General features: G+C 32.7%; 1 protein-coding gene and 1 pseudogene across 1 annotated transcript; one reads left to right on the forward strand and one right to left on the reverse strand.

Annotated features, from left to right (window-relative positions):
- Positions 1 to 243: 243 nt before the first annotated feature.
- Positions 244 to 7404, reverse strand: LOC112098444 (DNA (cytosine-5)-methyltransferase 1A-like). Its single transcript, XM_024184827.1, has 12 exons — positions 7034 to 7404; positions 4859 to 6344; positions 3242 to 4733; positions 2841 to 3005; positions 2521 to 2722; positions 2338 to 2449; positions 2077 to 2224; positions 1765 to 1962; positions 1327 to 1605; positions 1070 to 1231; positions 760 to 978; positions 244 to 567 (listed from the first exon to the last, which is right to left on the reverse strand). The coding sequence occupies exons 1-12, from the start codon at positions 7383 to 7385 to the stop codon at positions 406 to 408; spliced, it is 4977 nt and encodes a 1658-aa protein (XP_024040595.1). The 5' UTR covers positions 7386 to 7404; the 3' UTR covers positions 244 to 405.
- Positions 7405 to 18489: 11085 nt separating this feature from the next.
- Positions 18490 to 19265, forward strand: LOC18040518 (annotated as a pseudogene).
- The last annotated feature ends 1024 nt before the right edge of the window (positions 19266 to 20289 follow it).

Raw genomic sequence — 20289 nt, forward strand, 5'->3', positions numbered from 1 at the left:
GGGGGGGGGTTGAGAAAAAAAAATTATAAGGTGCTATTAGTTCCACTCTTCAAGCAAAGATACACAGACCTTTACTCTTCCAAATAAATTTTGCGGTGAATTTTATTGTTGGCTAATCACATTGATATGAGTGTGAATATGAAAAGGATAAAACTTATAATAAAGAATTATATGAACTATATTTTAAAGAGAAAATATATTTTTAAAACTATGAAAATTTTCTTACAAATATGTGCTAGGGAGATAAATTGAAGAGGTTACATATCATCAATCTAGTTACTTCAGAAAATGTGGCCCAATGTCTTCAGATGGGTTAGTGTTGGTGTGTTACTAAGAAATAGGCCGAAGTTGTAAAAATAAAAAATAAAAAACAGTAGGTTTTCATATTAACAAAGAACAGTTATTTCACAGAACACATGAATATCTCTGTGATGTTGATGCTTTCATTTCTACAGCTTCCTTTAGTTTTCTCCCCAGTGCAAACGCCAGAGGAGGTGGAACAGCATTTCCAATCTGCCGATGCTTGTGTTGGATGTCACCAACAAATTTATAGCTATCGGAGAAACCCTGCGGGAATCAAGAGAGCAGGGTAAGATGACAGCAGAAACAGTTGGCAAAATTTATCTTGTTTGATTCAATAATTAGCTTGTCAAGTTAAAAGTGTCACCGGTGCTGCATGAAAAATTATTTTTGGTCATTCTGCTTTTTCATCATTCCAACTAACTGCAGATATTTACATATATAGCCAAAAAGACTTACTTGTGATCGAGCACACTCACGAACTGTGATTATTCTATCCTGATCTGGGTGAAAACAGGTTCCAACCATACCCATCGGATGAGGATCGGTAACGGAGGTTGGAAAATTTCCTTCCCAGTCCAACCTTCCGAACAGACCCTTCCATTGATTATGCTTTTCAGCTGTATTGGGTAAGCACCAGGGTATTAAATCTACAACCTGTCCGTTAGACAATCGAACCTGGAGGGGGAATTTGAAAAGGAAAATGTTTAAAACCAAAGCAATTATGAAATGATAATTTCAGTTAGATCTAAAAGAAAAAACTATACACCTTCTCACTAGGAAGAACACGCCAATCGGAACCAGGCTGTTTTGGGATCTTTTGACACCTAATAAGGTTCAGCTCACTCATTGCCTTTGATATATGATCATTTAAGACCAGCATATCTGCTCTGATTTTCTTTTGAAACCATGACACAGGTTCACTTTTATACTGCACGGTAGGAAAATACAAGAAACAAGACCTTTGGTAGAAGGAACAACAATAAAGATAAAATGAGCATCACAGACAGGTGAAGAAAACCCCACTTCCATGGTTGTTACAGAAGCCCCATTGCCAACAGCTGGGAGGTCTCCAATTGTATCTCTAACTGTTATTGCACGAAAAGGAGCACCATTTGCGGTGCTTCGAACAGCAGCATAATGGGAATTTCTTGCTAACTTGACCTTAAGCTCAGGGCCAGTGAACACATGCATTGGCTCAGGCCATTCTGGGAGGGTTTCCTCAGGTGATGCTGCCCATATGAATGCACGTTTACGAGACTGAGACATGCCATATGCTCCTGCTTGCAGGACACCAAATCTCACCTACAACAACAAAATTAGATGAATAATTTATATAAGCTACATGATACTTTCACAATTTTCAGATTAAATTGACTAATGAAATGGAGAAACAAATTCAGGGAATTTTGATAGGTATCCCTCCATAAAGTTATGAGTGAGTAAATCAAAGATGGTATCTACCTGATAACCCATCTGGAGGAGAGAAGCCAGAGTTAGGCGAAATGTTTGCCCTTTGTTAAATGATGTAAAGTTCCTTACATTCTCCAGAAGGAAAAATCTGGGGCGGAAATAATCAGCAAAAGACAACAATGCTAAGATCATTTCACATTGAACTTTGCTCCAAGAGCCTTGATTAAACCTATTCATTCCAGAAAATCCCTGGAAATAACAAAGAACCAATAGCTAAACTTAATAAGTCTTTTGTACACATTTATTGTTAGAATTGCTTACAAAATAAATCCTAGAAGTAGACTGGAGGATTGATCGATGTACCTGACAAGGAGGCCCTCCACTGATGAAATCCACTTGTCCTGGCCGAGGCAAACTCTTAATTGTCTCTTCATCAAGTTCTGCTGCTAGCTCAGAAGCTTCAGGAGTTGAAATACAGTCGTCAGCATCCCCACATGCTGACATGATAGCCCTGCATTTGATTCATTGATTTACTGAAGATATAAGAGTTGATTAAAAAGCAGTTATCACCGAATCGAACATAAAGCCATGAGTTATTATACTTAAATGAAAGCAAACATCAACCTCAGGATCACATTGCAGTTGTTAATAAACACCAAAGCTTCTGGATGATTAACCTTGAATGCTTCTCCTGCTGGTTGCTCATACTCTATTGCCCAGTTGGTTATCGACACACCTTTAGTTGGATATTTGTCAGTCAAAATAGAACTAAATCAGTTTACTTGCTCACGGAACTTTGAAAGTTACCTGCTTGCTGTAGGCCATCAGATAAGCCACCACAACCTGCGAAAATATCTAAGGTGGCTAAGCGATTCTTATGGACAGCATCCGTCTGTTTGTCAACAGCACCATCATGCTTTTCCTCTTTACATTTCCCATTTATCTTTCTATAAGCAGTATCATCAGCCCCCCTCTCTTTTAGCACACTAGTCTTGATGTGAGGCGGCAACTGGCCATTATGCAGTCATTGCAGTCAGCATAAGAAGAAACCACAGTTTAATAAACATAATTCACATGAATCTAGTTAAGGAAATGAATTAAAGGGAAAATGAGTAAATATAAACTACCTGCTTGATGGTTCCTTTATCAGGATCGTATAAATGCTCGCAGAAGAAAATATGCTCAAAGATTGTGGGGCTATTGAAAGGGGCAAGATCATGCTTCTTTCTAATGTCACATTTGCCTTCTACTCCAGTAACAGGAACTGTCAATACTAGTTTACTGTAATAAACCTAAAGATTCAATAGCAAAGAAATTGTGTATAAGATCCATGATAACATAATAACACCAAAAAGTCAAATAGAAACTTTGAATCACAGAATATATAAGACAAAAGAACACGTAATCAAAAGTAATAAAAAAAAGGGAAAGAAAGAAAATATAAGACAAAAGCACACATAAACTCTAAAAGATTTTACTCCATTCAATAAAAAAGAAATGTTTAGATCGGTTCCTAGAACATACTTACTTCTCTAATGTCAGCGAAGTATGCTTTCTCCTCTGATATGTCCTCGGGTCTGAAAAATCTCCGAACTTTAACCTTAGTGGATCCAGGGCAAGCTTTTGTGGAAGTCTCTGGTACTTCAATACCTAGCAACTGACAAACAACATATGCTTTCATCCCTTCGTTTCTAAATGTATCTCGGTTCCTATCTTTATCAGCAAAATGATGATGAGCTACGTAGACATAATCATGAACATGGTACTCTGTTCCTTTGAGAGTGAAACCATTTCTGTTCAAATTTACCTTGAAAACGTCCTTCTCCCTCTCGGTTTCCTTTATTTTACAAGAATGGCAAACTCCTGTTCCAAGTCCCATGGTATCTTTTGGAAGCTTAAAGAAAGCACCTCTCTCAGGCCAGTACAAGCTTTTGCAATAATATTCCATGGGGAATTGATCAATTCTTCGATCCTCTGCTCTTTCACGAACAATCTTGTCCTTGCAAGCATTAGTCTTCCGATGTTGATGCCCCCAAGGAATCAATAAGATTTCAACTGCCACAACTTCTTTAACATCTTCCAGTTCAATTTCCAGGCAATCGTTCGTCAAAAAAACCTCATTAGCATCTGCAGTATTACCAAGAAACGTTTCAGAGCCTCTTAGCATGTGTCTGCCATGAACCATCTTTCTTGAATCTGACTTTTCAAACATAAACTCTACAAAATATATTGAAGGCAAATGATCTGAATCTGCAGTTTCAACCAGCACGCAACCACCAACATTAATCACATTGCCACAAACAATGGCCCGTTTGTAAAGAGACTCACTGAAACATGCTTTTCTTATTAACTCCCCATCCCATTTGGTAACCTTCGAAGAGCAAGGCGGCTTAACACTTTTCGCAGATAAACAAAATTTCTCCATATTCTCATCAACTTGCATCTGTTCCACTTTAATGTCTTCAGGATCTTCCACACTATTTTCTCCATGTTCTTCATCGAGTTCTTCATCCACTTTCACTTCACGGATATATGCCTCCTTTGAATCTTCAGGCAAATAATTTGAGTAAAACTCTTCCCAAATTCTCTTTATCAATCTCGTGGTTGTTGCTTGCATTACCTTGTTTTTTGATGCTCTCAGATTTGAATTTATTTCCTTCTTCAGCACCACCTTTTTCTTCACCAAAGACCTGGTGTGGCGTCTTTCCTCCATTTTTTCAAAAAGACCAGACACAAATGCACACTTGCTGATCCTTTTATTAGGAAGCTCCGCAAATTGTTGGAGTATGATATGTCCATGAACCACCACATACCTTTCAACTTCTGTGGGATTGGAAGAAATATAAGCAGGATTAGTCTTACTGAACTTGGACACTTTTTTTATTACATCTGCAAACGAGAGTCGAGATGCTCGGCTCTGATTGTTCAACATTGTAATGAGGGCAATAGCAAGCCTCGCAGTTTTTAGAACTGGTTTAAACCACGCTGCATACTGCTTTGATGGCCTTCCAAGCCTATACCTGAAAACAAAATCGCAAATTTGATAAGAACTAACACTGCCAGAAGATAAAGAGTACAAAAAGGCAAGCTTAAGCACTAGTACCACCACCAAACCTCTTGATATTATATGGATATAGATGCATACCAGGAAATATCTGTCCGAACTGATATGGAAACGAACGAGTATCCAAATTCGATCATCCATTCCTGTATTGCACTCAAATATACTGGTATTCCCCCAACATTCTCTGCCACAGATGAAGACTGATCAAAATTAGCATCAACACATATTCCACTTGAATCACCAGTTGTCATAATGCCGGACCCAAAAATGGTAATATCATTATCATCACATGCTTTCATTGGGAGGAGCTCCAAAGAAATCAACCGCGAATCTGAGTTGTAAAGTGACCAATTGTGAAGCATTCTTCGAGGAAGCTCATCAGGATTAATTGCATCAAAGATTAAATACTCATCATTTTCCTCCTCACTGGGCTTGTAATATGCAGGCAGAGGATAGTCATCAACAATTTCATCCTCATTGATTTTACTGCAGAACTTGCTTGATGAAGCAATTCTCCTCTGAGTTTTATTATGTTTCGTTGATTGCCAATTCTCCTCTTCCTGCAACAGCCTTGCCAATTTCATATCTTTATCTTCTTCACCTCCAGAAACAGATGAACTAGACTGATTGTTTTGCTCTTCTTCACCAATTCTCATACCTGTATTTATGAGACTGCTGGATGCACTGGTTTCCAGAGTAATTAAACTCCCTTGCTTCTTAGTTTCATCCAGCAGCGCAAGGAGCACGGGCAAGTTCTCAAAGATCTGATCATTTTTCTTGGATGTATCATCTAAACCGATGAGTTGATTATATATGAATTCACCCTGTGAGATTATAAATTCCCTCATAGATGTCCTGTGAGGAAAATTCTTGCTATCACTCATGGAACGAACAACTCCTGCAAGCAATTCATCGACAGTCTGATCAGGGTTCCCTCCACAAGAACTTGAAAGTTTTTTATAGACCTCCACAGAGGCACGAGCCTTTTCATAGAAAAGGTTATATAGCATTTTATAACTATTAGCAGGTTTAACACAATCATAGTCTGCAGTGACAGTTGAAATCCAAAATACCGGTGAGCCTTCCTCATATCCAGATATTGCCCAAGATTCAACTCGTCCGAAATCTTCACATCTAACACCTCTTTCCTTCTGTCTTCCACAACATTTTTCAAGAGGCAATATAAGACCTGAAACGAACAAGTTTCCAACTTCCAACATTTCAACAGACTTTAGGTTTCCACAAGCATCATGAAAGGCAAATTCTGTTAGCCTTCGATTTGGTCTATAGTCATCCTTTCCAGTGGTCAAGCTTATTGCAACCTCTTCATTTTCTGCAACAACTTCCCTTGTGCTTTCCACAAAAGATACACTTCGAGAGAAGGAAAGAGATTTATCCATGATATCCATACATGCAGCAGCTCTCTTTGGCACTTTCCAAGAATTGGATGATTCTTCACTATTCTCATGTCTACTTCTCTTTTGTTTTCTGGCCGTCTCACACTTCTCGTCTATTATATTAACTTCAATGGCAGAAGATTGCTTTCCCTCGGCTATTTTTTCCATATCTAGAAATAAGTATCCAATTGAAAACAGGAATAAAAGCAGATACTATTAAACTCCATGGTTACTTTGGTATATGAAGAAATAAAATGACCAAAAAGGAACTCTAATAGAATAAATAAGGAAACGATCGAGTTTGGGAGCGATAATTAATCATCTATTTTCTTTTGATGTGGATAATAAAATCGAAAAGGTAAGCTCACTCAAGTCAATAAAGACTAAAGCATGGGGTAACAACATTCAGAATCTATTGTCACAAATAAAAAGAAATTTAAACAATCAGAAAAGTGAGCAACTTAAGGACGACACTTGTTACATATGCCAAATGTGGTAGTCTGGGCATTCAAAAGTAATAAAGCAATCTTTAAATTAACGCATGTCCAGAACACTATGAAGCAAGCTGCTGAGGATTCAACGTGCTATATACAGAATGTTCTTAATGGTGTTATTACTTTCTTCACATAAACTTTTGATGACTATTTTGCCCGAGTTAACACAACTAAATGTAAATGACATATCAAAACTATTTAACAACTTGAAACAAATTCCGAAATTAGATATGCACATGGCTATATTCTTCGTATACCACTGACCAAAAATATTAGAAAACCATAGATGCTATCAGTAATTAGAACCCAAAAAAAAAAAAAAAAATTCTAGAAAACGGAACAGCTAACTAATAAGTATTACAGACCTGTATTTATGAAATTGCTTGATACAGTAGTTTCTGGAGCCAGTAAACTCCCTTGCTTCTTAGTTTCATCCAGCAGTGCACAGAGCACAGGCAAGTTCTCAAAAATCTGATCATTTTTCTTGGATGTTCCATCTAAACCAATGAGCTGATTATATATGAACTCACCCTGTGAGATTATAAATTCCCTCATAGATGTCCTGTGAGGAAAATTCTTGCTATCACTCATGGAACGAACAACTCTTGCAAGAAGTTCATTCACAGTCAGATCAGGGTTCCCTCCACAGGTTCTTGACAATTTCCTATAGACCTCGACAGAGACATGAGCTTTTTCAATGAAAAGGTTATATAGCATTTTATAATTATTTGCAGGTTTAACACAATCATAATCTGCTGTGAGTGTTGAGATCCAAAATACTGGTGAGCCTTCCTCATATCCGGATATTGCCCAAGATTCAACTCGGACCAAAATCTTTACATCTAACGCCTTTTTCCTTCTGCCTTCCACCACATTTTTCAAGAGCAATACAAGACCTGAAACAACAAAGTTACCACTTCCAACATTTCAACAGACTTTAGGTTTCCACAAGCATCATGAAAAAGCAAAGTCTGTTAGCCTTCGATTCGGTCGAATGTCATCCTTCCCAGCAGTCAAGTATATAGCAGCCTTCTCATCTTCCACAACATCCTCCCATCTGTTTTCAACAAGAGATGCCTTTATGGACAAGTGAAGAGATTTCTCTTTAAAATCTGAACATGCAGCAGCTCTCTTTGGCATTTTCCGAGAACCAGAAGCTTTTTCACTATTCTCATGTCTGCTTCTGTTCTGTTTTCTGGTCACCTCAGACTTGTCATCTGTTTTACTAGCGTCAGAGGCATTAGATTGCCTTTTTTTGGCTATTTTTGCCATTGCTGGAAACAAAAGTCCAATGAAAACGTGAAATTAAAATGGACATACTATCACTCTCTATGGTTACTTTGATATAGGAAGTAATGCAATAAAATGATCTAAAAGAAATCTAAATAGGAGTAATGCAATAAAATGATCTAAAGGGAATCTGAATAGGATAAGTAAGAAAATTAGTTTATCAGCCAGTATTACGAATCCATTATCTTATGATATTGACAATAGTGATCAAAAGAAAAACTCACAGAAGTCAATAAAAACATGACTGAGTATCGACAGCCCGAATATACTGTATCAAATAAAAACAGAACACTGAGCAACTTAAAGAGGATACATGCTTCGTGCGCCAAATGTGGTAGCATGAAGCATTCAAAAGTAAGCAAAACAAAATTGAAACACCACACAAACAAACACAATCAGAAAACTTAAACTTATACAGAGAACAACCTGAAATTGAAACATAATATGTCAAAAAAAGTAAACTTTTAAATATCCTACCCAAAAATGCAAAAAAAAAATAAAAAGACAAAAACCAAAATGTACAACATTCACTATAAGAATCACAAAGCTGTACGTTATAAATAAACCAAAAAAAAATAAAAATCAAATTTTCTGTCTAATTAAATCACATTACAAAGCTTTGCTTCGGATATTATAAGAATTGCTGCCTTTATGCACCCACTTACGTTTTTGCTCACTTTCTCTTCAGAAAGCTCTCAATTTATGCATGTAATGCTCAAAACTGACAACCCATTTGTTGAATCTACACAAATCTCACTCTCCCTGCAGATACATTTGTGGTTGCAATAACAATTTTAGTGAGAGAAAAAGAGCAAAATGCCAGAGAAAGCTGACCTGATTCTTTGTTGTTTTGTCAACACACATTCAGTGTACACTTGCTGACCTCATTTACAGTTCTATATAACTATAGTCAACCCAACTCCAATTTTGGCAACAATGGCAACAACTAAAGCCCTAAATCATATTGTCTCAAAACACATTCGTTCTATACTCAAATGGGTTTTTCTTACCCTCTCTCTCTCTCTCTCTCTCTAGATATATATATATATATATATATATATATATATATAGACACACACACACTCTTCATTTCTGTGGGCTGTTATAATAAAATCATGAACATGTGGCGGGAAAGCAGTTCACTTGGTTGTACATTTGTACCGAAAGCCCAAAATTCGGTATGACACCTTTATCAGCTTCCTCCGTCAGAGGTTTAGACCAAGGTTTCGTCAGATTACATAATTACCCTTATATTTTAACGGAATTACATATATACCCTTAAAGTATTCGAAATGCCTTACGTTTTGATTGGTTTGGGGCTCTTTGAATCTAAAACACTTAATTAATTTGTCACTTAACTTGCCGCTTGGGCCCACGGCTTGCCGGCACGGACTCAGTACATAGTTATTAATTACACCATATTTTAACTGCAGTAATAAAGTTTAAATTTATATGCCCCACCTTTCAATAGTTTCTGGTAAATCGGTAATTCGATTTTGTAAAAATAATTTCAATATCTGCATCATCTTTGATCTTCTCCTTTGGATCATGCCTCATATATTCCCGCACCTTTTCTTCCCCGTTCAACAAATTCTCCTCTCTCTCTCTCTCTCTCTATATATATATATATGATATAATTTTTTTAGAAATTATATCATTGCGATTTACGACTTAAGAAAAGAGACCTTGTATGCAATGTGCATGATGGATATAAACACCTGACCCTCTATTTATAATAAATAATTTAGTGATTTTAAGGAATTTAAATTAAATTCGTGACTTAATAAGAAAACAAATTTTAATCTTGAAGAATCCGTTATAAAGTGTGATATATAGCATCATAGTTATGAGTAAAGAGAAAAATAATGTACCAACAAGTACGTAAATTAGCTGGCATGAGACTGTTCCAACTAAACTAAAATTTTCGGTTCGACACTTGAGAATGCAGCTGCGTTAAAAAAGAAAAAAATGCAATTAATTTTATATACATAAGCATCGAATCTCTCCGAGGAACCGATACAAGTTAAAATTATCTTTAGCAATGGAAGGTAATAATTAAATTCTATGGCGACTTTAGATATATACTCTTAAAACAACCTAAAAATCTACCGAGATTAGCTTAAAAAAATTACTCTCGCTAACAATGTTACCCCTATTTAACTTTTTTTTGTAAAAGGAGGTCAGAGGCCTCGTGAGGGCTCAAACCAATGATATTATATAGCAAACAAATATTTTGCAAATTAAAATTAAAGGTGATTTAGGATAAAATTAGGTTTGATCATTTTAGGAAGTTTTTAATATTGTAATGGCTGGTTTATTTAGAAATTTTTTTGGGTTAATCTTGACAAAACAAGGAAAATTTTTATTAATAGGCAAATAGATGAGACCTAAAGAGAGGAGATGTAATAAACCTTACTTCTTAGGAGAAAACTCAAGAAAAATAAATCATCAATAATTAAGCGATTCACTACCACCATAAAAATTTAAAAAAAAAACTTCGTCGAAAATAAAAATGCAAGAATAAGTAATACAATAAAAGCAAGCTGACAAGCAGCCTAAAACATGAACTAATAAAGTCTGGGCCTTAGAATTCCTCTAACGTAGACATTAAAATAAATACATAATAACGACTACATGTAACTACAAATGAACCTTAATAAATAATAAATAACTGCAAAAACATGAAAGAGAATTTTAGCCACTATTTCAAGTTGAAATAGTCCCCACCCTTTTAGAATTATACACTATATCAATTCAAACTTCAATTAAATTTATACCAAACTAAGCTTTTATTTAATGATCTTTTATCAGTTATCAATTACTTATTGAGTTAATATTTAATTTTTTTAATTTATAAGTAATGTCAATTTTATGTTACTAAAACGGCATAGCATAATAATAAAATATGGGTTTTTGTGTCCATTTTTTAGAATAACGAGGTCCACAATATATTGTTACAAAACTTGGAGGTATGGAATAATAAAATAATAACATATAGTGCATGCGTAATGTCTTATTATTCTCTGCGCCGATGTCAGGAATTCAATCTAGTACGGATTAAGTTTAAATGCAATGTAATTTAAATTTGGTCAATAAATAAAATAAAAATCTATTAATATAGTCAATTTAATATATTTATAATTGTCTTTGACGTGCTTTTATATGTTGAAAATATTAAAGAATAACCTTATTATCAAGATTGCAAAATCTATCGTTTTCTATGTATACAATTAATTTCTCTCATTCGATTCACTAATTATTTTTCACAAAATTCTTTGCTAAAAATGTCATTTTTATTATAGTTATGGTAACTAATAAAATTAATAGTAACATCATCAATAGATAAAATGATGAATACAATTTATTTTTCTTAGTATCAATTATTTTTCTTACTAGTTCACCAATCCGTTTATTCCTGAAAATTTGTTATCAAAACCTACATCTATGATGTAAACATCGAGTTGAATTTCAAGAGGCACAAGATCCATTGAAATAAAATCAATTGGATAAAACTCAATAAAATGAATTGTTGCTGTTCTTTTATATAAGGAGAGTTAGGGTCATAGGAATATCAAAATAACTATATTTCTTTATGAATTGGAGGTGTAAAAACAAATATCTAATATTTTAATTATTTTTAAATTTTAACAAGTACTTTTATAGTAAATCAAATTGAAAGTCTATAGCTTTTGAAAAGTCAAATAGGGACTTCAGCACCTCTGAGCGCTAATGTACGGTAGGCTTGGCAAAATTCGGGTCCGGTCTGAGTTTTAGTGTTGCCCGGGACCGGACCGGATCAGAGAAATGCAAGTCCGAACCTGGGTTAAAACTCGATTTTTTTGGGTGCGGTCCGGGCTTGAGCCCGACGCCTTCTGGGTCCGGGTTTTGATCCGGGCTTTTTAAACCCGCATGTGGTAACTTCAAATTTTTTTTTCAATTTTTTTTTTCATTTCTCTAACAATGCAAATTTTAAAAAAGAAAATAATCAAATAAACTCATTCAATCTCAACTTTAAAAAAGAAAATAGTCAAATACAAATATATAACACATTAACAATGCAAATTTTGCACAAATGATAAATAAAAATTATTTCAATCTACTTTCTAACACCTAAATTCATCCAATTTCTAACTTAAACTCATTCAATCTATATATAAAATAAATAAATTAAATTCAACAACATAATAATCACACAATAAATTTAAATAACATCCAACATATCATAAATTCATAATTATATATTTATATATAATATATTTAATTTTTAAATTTATTAAAAAACCGGGTCCGGTCCGGGTTTCGAATTTTTTGTGTTGAACCCGGACCCGGGCCCAGAAATGTCCAGGTTTGAGAATTTCAAATTCGGGTCCGATTTTTATATGCATGCGGTCCGGGTTTTCCCAGACCGAATTGCCCGGGTCCAGTCGGGGCGGGCTTTTTTGACAACTTAATGTACGGTACCACCGCTGATTATTCTTACTCAATAACTACTGTTCAGAAACTTAAAACCTTGCTTTTAAAAACTTGACTAGGATAAAATCTTATTCCGTAAAATTACATATTTTCTGTCTCACAAATGCAATACTCTATGTTGGATAACGGATTTTTATTTTGATTTTTTTTATTTAAGACAAAAAATTTCATTTAATTACTTTAAAACCGTCACTTTTTTTTTGTATAAATAATGCTATAGGCTCCAGCCATTTTGCACATCTGACGAAAAAGTTTCATTTTCCAAGTAAAAAAAAAAAAAAGGCTTCAGAAATATTCCCTCACAGTAATATTTCTGACAAAAAATCCAACAGAAATGGTTGAACGAGGGAGAAAATTTAGAACCACAGCAGATTTAGGATACGAAGGAGAAGATCCAGAGGAAGATGAAGATCGCGAGAAAGATTAATATTATCGAATCAGCGATTTACCAGAAACCATTTGAGGTGAGAAATAAAATTTTGAATTTTGATGGTACCGATTTCCGATTTTGTTAGATCAAAATTTTTTTTTTTTTTTGGCGGTAGTGTTATGGCCGTTGATGGCATAACGACACAGGCGATGAATTTTTATTTTTAATAAATTAAATATTAATTAATTTTTGGTGTAACGGTATTTTTGGAAATTTATTTTATACTAAAAGGATATTTTGGTATTTAAGTTAAAAATTTTAGAAAAAATGATATTTATACACTCAAGGTTTGGTGAAATTGTCATATTGAACCCATAAGAGACACCGAAGGTCCGAAACTCCTTTTCTACTATAATATCCTTTTCTACTATAATATCCTTTGACTCTTGTATCATCAAAATTGATTCCAGTGTTTTAAAAGAAATAGAAATATAATGTTAAAATAAATATAATAATATATACATTTTAAAATAAAAATATTTAATCATTATAAAATATGTTAGATATATTTTATTATATTAAACTTAATTTGATAATAAATGGAAATATAAAATAAAATAAATATTTTAAATTTTAAATTACTTTGAATATCATATAAAATAAGTTAATATTATTAATATGTGAGATATGTTGAATTAATAGTAAAATCTATTTAAGCTAAAGATTTATTTCAAATATTTTAATAAATATAAATAAAATATTTTATAATTTTAAATTATTTTATATATTAAAAATATTTTAATATTTAGGCAAAGTAAATTAATAAATATTATATTTGCATTTATTAAAAAATTTAAGGCTAATTTTTTTTTTAACTATCATATTCAAAGTATATTACAGTAAAAAAACGATTTTATGTCCCTCATTGAAAACTTGAGAGTTTGCTTGATTATTTTCTCAAATCTTAAAGGTGTAGTTATCTTTTTTTCCAAAATTTTATTATCAAATAATCAAATTTCTAAAAGTTGTCGCATTTTTTTTATAGAAGCTATAATTAGGTTAGCTGCTTTTAAGAATCTACAAATCTAATTACTTGAAAATCAAATTATTTAATAATCACTTTTGAATTGAATTTAACAACACTCTTTGGATGCTCGTTGTCGAAGCACATCTTTACCTGGCCTGGACGCCTGGTGCTCACCCTACACAGTCGAAAGGCAATGCCTGTTTGGAAAGTTAGACTACTAGCCCATTTGGGAGTGTGCTGAGGTAGTTGAGCTGCCAAAACCCAGCTACTAAAGTGTTTGGTAACACTTTAGTAGTTGAGCTTTGGTAGCTTAGTAAAAAAATTTTCTTAACTTCTACTCCACAGCTGTAGCTTTTAATCCACAGCAGCTGCAGTTTAAAAGTTACCACCTCACTTCGAAGGAAATTAATTGATGGATAATATTTGATTAATTTCATCCATTTTGTATTTAGGCTCCGTTTGATATAATTTTTCAAATAGAGTTTATTTAATTAGAGTTTTTGTTAGTAGAGATTTTGTCAATAGAACTTTTACTAAAAAAAATTTAGTTGTTTGGTTGTCAATATAAGTTTTTATTAAAAATTTATAAAATTACTTTAATAGGTAAGTTTTTTAAAATTATATTATGAAAACAATAAATAAGATTGTTAAATAAATAGATAATATTTTAAATATTTTCATATTTTAAAAAAAAATTAACCTCTACTTCCAAAATCTCAAAATTTGAGTTTTTACTAGTAGAGGTAAAATATCTTATTTAAATTTTAAAAGCTCTATTAGAAAAATAAATAAATAACAACAAAAATTATAACAAGAGCTTATGAGATTAGATAAATATTTATGAACATTAAATAAGTCATACCAAACAAGCATTTATTAGTTGTGGCTTTACCTTATTTTCTCAAATTTCAAATTCCAGAAGACGAAGGATATGCTTAAACTTCCAATTAGGGCTTTTAACGCGGAACCCGAAGGAAGATATTTGTTTAGGAAAGGTCACTAGTAATTATATATATGTCGGGTTTTTAAACAACTGAAGAGGAGGCTGCAAGGAGAAATTTTTTAATGCACAGAAGATATTACGTCGGCCATATGAGAATAATCTGATGAAGATGAAGAGATGACAGCAGCCGGAGTTCATGACTTGGTTTCTCTTAATACAATTAATCTGCTCCAAGGAAACTTTCCTGTACGTTTTATACACACATATTTCAAAATTTTTGTTATCAGTAGAATCTCTATAAACTAATAGGGTTAGAACCATTTAAAATCTATTAATTAAAAGAGATATTAAATAATCGATAAATTAATAATTTATTAATTTACAGAGTATTTACAACTCAATTAACATACATTTAATAACTAAACATTCAATGCACTTTACCGATATTGAATATGAATTAAACTATACATTCAATTAACCAAAATAGTAATTTCACTGTACTTTTCTACTTAATTAAATAATATTCATGTTACATTAACCTAATTAAATGCATTCAATGAATTAGATTAAAAATAATTTAATTCATGTTATTCAATGTATTTAACCAAAAAAATAAATACATTGTAATTATCTATGTAGTTAATTAAATAATATTCATGTTAATTAACTTAATTAAATGGTGTTCAATGAATTTGATTAAAAATAATCTTTATATAAATAAACACTAAGGTGGCGTTTTTTTTTTTATCTGAAATCTGAATAGACCTGAATTAATCTGAATTCTGAATAGATTTGAATGTCTGAATCTGAATAATATGTTTGTTTTTTTGTCTGAATCTCGAAAAATAAGTATTAAGTTGTTTATTTTTTTCAACTTAAAAAGCTGAAAATATGTATTTTTACATTTGTATCCTTATTAAATTTGAATGTCAAATAAATAATAAATTAAATACCACAATATTTTAACATTTATAAGTAAAACTATATTCAAGTGAATATATAAAATACCATAAATTTTAAATTTTATCGTATATAATATAAGAAAGAAAAAAGAGGGAAATTTTTATGTGGGGTAAATGTCTATGGGTGAGTTTTAGGATAGACATGAAAAATAAATTATAAAGCAGGGATATTTTTGAGATCAGCAAGTAATTGACTTAATTCATATTTCTCCATTAAGTAAAAAGCCAAAAAAATTAGCTTATTTTATTAAGTCAAAATTATCTAAAAAGTCTCATTAAGTTATAAAAACAAACACTTCTAATTAACTTAAATAATTAAGTTAAGTCACTTTAAGTCATTAAGTTAAAAAGCAAACGCCACTTAAGTCTTCTTTTATTTTATATTAAATTACTTGAACATTTACAATTACTTCTCATTTGAAAGGTGTTCGAAAATCAACCATGACAGATAAGATGCCTAAAGTATTATGCGAGTATACTAAAGAGCACTCCATATGCAAGCAAAAAAGAATTGCAACAATGGTTTTTAAAAATTTTCACTTAAAAATTAGTCAAGGAACAATATCAAATACACTTAAACTATCATCAAAATATCTTTTGATTGACTTAGCAAAGGGTGGTCATGCTAAGCGGTACAAACCATCAAAATTTCCAAACATAGAGAAGATTGTTTATGAATGGTTTCTTGAATACCAAGATTGTGAATGTAACAGGAGAACTAATATTAGAAAAGGCAAGAGAGACTATGAAAATATTAAACCCTAAAGAGACTTTAGAATTCAACTTTTCTCCGGATTGGCTTGAGAAGTTCAAGTTAGACATGGTATCAAGTCATTTTGTTGTTTTGGGGAAAGTGGATCAATTGATACACAAGACATGGAGAGCCAATTGGAGTCCATAAGAGGAAAAATAGATTAGTTTGCCACGAAAGACGTTTTCAAAATGGATAAAACATTATTGTTTCATAGGTTACAAGCAGATCACTCTCTTGCAACAAAAGAAAGCAAGACAAAGAAATGATTACAGTAATCTACTGTAATAAGGATGGCTTAGAAAAAATTCCTCTGTGGATCATTGGAAAGTATGCGAAACACGTTGCCTCAAAATGTAAAACATGAAGAGTTTCAATTGTTAATACCGAGCCAACAAAAGATTATAGACGACTAAGGTGCTTTTTGGGGAATATTGATGCAGCGAAAGTTTAAAGTTCAAAATATTCCGTTGATTATAGAGAATGACGGAATAAAAGAACAACTAAACTCACGTTGATTCAAAAGAATGCTGTGAATTTAGGGGTTAGGACTCATTGATTCCGCAGAATACCGAGAATTAACTGAACTCAAATACTCACAAAAAGATTTGAAAATTAAAAATATTATTGAAATCGAACATGCCTTCAAAGGCTATAGGAGGAAGCTATTTATAGTAGCAGTAATGATCCTAAATCACTAAGGGAAAACAAAATTCTAATTTAAAAAAGAAACAAAATTCTAAAATGAAAAGGAAATTAAAAATCCTTAATTAATTAGGAAACATATCGTAGTATAAATTTCTATTCTGCATCAAATATGTTCAATGGCTTGACGGAAAAATGCTAGGGACAAAAATTCTCTTGTCTACAGATAATTGTCCAGCCCATACAAAAACTATTGAAGGATTACAAAATATTGAGCTATTTTATTTGCCACCTAACATGGCATCAAAAATCCAATCATGTGATGCAGGGATAATAAGAGCGTTCAAGATGCATTATCGTCGCCGACTTTACTTATAATTTGATTGCTTATTTCTTAATAGAGATTATTAATTTATAGAGGTTTTACTTATTTTACACACAGAAGGATTTGAAGGAAATGCACGTATGACCAAGGACGCATATTTGGCCAATCTTAGACGGGCGTAAGCTTTTTTATTACATGTACAGGAAATAAAACTACCGGTAAAATCTTCTCGACGTTTATTATATATGTATCTGCATGCATTTATTGGTTATGGGTAATTAATTTTGTCAAGTTTCAGAAAAATTATAGGCTTCTCGAAAGGAATCAGAGTGGATTCTCTAGGTCATTGAATTTTGAGATAGTCTGATATTCACTTAATCTCTGTCTGTATCTTCGGCTTTGATAAACTATTCTGTATCTCTGTGTCGTACATAAAATAATTAAGGCTTTCGGCACAGCAACCCAGACTATAAGAAATGGCAAGCATGGGTGGGATAATAAAATAGAGGAAATAAAGCGATCCTACTAAAGCAAGGCCTGTTCCAGGCTTCGTTTTCAATGATATTGCGCCAGATATAGAGCCAGCTGCAATGCATTACCGATATCTTGCAGATGTACGAAAGAATATCATGATGATAAACGCCATTTAAAAACACAAGCATTTTCAATTAATTGTAAGGATTTTGACTCCCGGCAAGCTGCAATAATTAGTTAGGGTAATTTTTAGGGACTTTTTCTGAAGTTTAGTGTATTAATATTTAAATAAAATGTATTTACGTAATTATAAATATCTCCTCTCCTGTTAATATAAAAATACATATACAATCAGTATATAAGGATAAATATATAAAAATATATTTAAAATTTAAAATAATTCAAAATTTAAGTTGATATTTTATTGATATACGAAAAATATTAATTGTTACACTTTGTTAACCAATATTTTGCATTAACCAGTAGACAAAAGAAAACATCCACATAACTTTCTCTTTCTCTTCCACGTAACCACAACACTAATTTCATCTTTTTAAAGCTATGAAGAAGCAGCTCCTTTTGCCCGAAGCTTTATCAAGATTAAAAACGATTCTATCACAAAAGCAATTTCTGAAAATCTTTGCTTTGAGTGCCATCTTCTGTTTCTCAGTTGTTTGCGGCAACACTTCGCTGAGGTATGCCATTGGAGCTGCGACCCCGTTCTTCAACGCAATTTCCACTTTTCTGCTTACTTGCAAGAAAGAATCTGCCGAGGTTTACTGTGCATTGATGCCAGTTGTGCTTGTTATTGTGTTGGCTAGCAACAGGGAGCCCCTGTTTTATTTACTTGGGTTCTTGGTTTGTATTGGATCCACAACTAGGCGTGCTTCGAAATCTGCTATTCAACAAATCCTGTTAACGTCAAAGGCTGAAAAAATAAATTTTATGAATTTGTTGGTTTATATGGCACCCATGGCTGTATCAATCTTTCTTCCATTTACCCTCTACATTGAAGGCATGTGGCTGCAATTACAATTGAGAAAGCTTGAGAAGACAGATTCATTGTGTACTTGTTACTTGGGAATGCCACCATTGCTTATTTGGTTAATTTGACCAAATTTTTGGTCAAAAAGCATACATGTGCATTGACTTTGCAGGTGCTTGGCAATGCAAAGGCAGCTCTTGCTGCAGTTGTTTTGGTTCTGATTTTCAAGAATCCGATGACCGTAATGGGAATAACTGAATTTGCAGTCACGACAATGATCGCGGTGCTTTACAGTAAAGTAAAGAAGAGAATTAAAATCTCAACTATTGATGATGATAAAGTGAGTAAATGATTCATTTTTGTTGTCGTAACTCGTAAACATGGTACAACTCTTTTTTTTTTTTTCATTTCACTTTACTTTTGTTCCTTTCTTTAAAGTTTTATTATTGATTTCAGTTACTTAGATTTTGATGAGAAGAAGAAGAGAAATGGACTAGAGAAATGGGCAGAATTGTATAGTGTGATGAGAAAGGAAAGGGTAGTTTGTTATCCCATCTTTTTTTCTCCTTGGACATATTTTTAAGGGAATAAAGTTCTTCTCTTTCACTTACTCTCTGTGTGATTCAGTTCTAGGTGAGTTTTATTTATTATCAATCAATGTCAACGTGTTGTCCTTTTAGTATTGATACTTTCACCAAAGTCTTGTTTTATAACTTATAATTTTGGCGGGAAGGGTAATTTAGTCATTTCAACAGTCAACTAACAGTCAAACTAACCGAATACTAATGGGAGGGAAGGTGGTTGTAATTATGTGGATGCATTCTCTCTATGTGTCAATACAATAAATCTCAGGGAGGTCCCTAAAAATTACCCTTATTAATTAACTAATTCGAAGAGTTTGTTTCACAATTAACTACGGCCACTGTTTTTTTTTTTTTCTTTTTGAGAAAGAAAGAGAGCAAAATTGATTAACACAAGATAGTTTTACTTATTGAGCAAGAAAAAGTAGATGGACAGCTGATAAAAATACAATCCATTCAAGATAACAATTACAGTTCATTCAGATATGTACTTTCATATTATGGAATACACTTTATTTCAAGGGTAATTTTCAAAACTCCCCTGAGGTTTGGGGTATTCTCACTTTGAAAAATTGTATTCACGTATTCTCAGTAACCTCCCCCTCACGTTGATTATTCACAATTCTAGATTGTTTGTTGACTGACAAAATGTCTAAAATACCCTTGACTTAAGAAAAACATATTTTTCATGTTCAAAACAGTGATTGTTGGTTGATAGCATTACATATGTTTTGGCGCCAAAGGCTATAAACACAATAAAGTTACCAGATTATTCTCATCTATTCCCAAAATAAT

This window comes from Citrus clementina, unplaced genomic scaffold (genome assembly GCF_000493195.1).
Source record: "Citrus clementina cultivar Clemenules unplaced genomic scaffold, Citrus_clementina_v1.0 scaffold_5, whole genome shotgun sequence".
NCBI classification, from domain to species: domain Eukaryota; kingdom Viridiplantae; phylum Streptophyta; class Magnoliopsida; order Sapindales; family Rutaceae; genus Citrus; species Citrus x clementina.

Bases quoted from the DNA above. Each gene is read 5' to 3' on its own strand.
- LOC112098444 (XM_024184827.1), bottom strand. From the start codon at position 7,385: ATGCTATATAACCTTTTCATTGAAAAAGCTCATGTCTCTGTCGAGGTC. The intron at 1,963-2,076 runs GTACATCGATCA...TGTTATTTCCAG, and splicing joins GTGGAGGGCCTCCTTGTCAG to GGATTTTCTGGAATGAATAG. The intron at 979-1,069 runs GTGTATAGTTTT...TTCCCCCTCCAG, and splicing joins GTGTTCTTCCTAGTGAGAAG to GTTCGATTGTCTAACGGACA.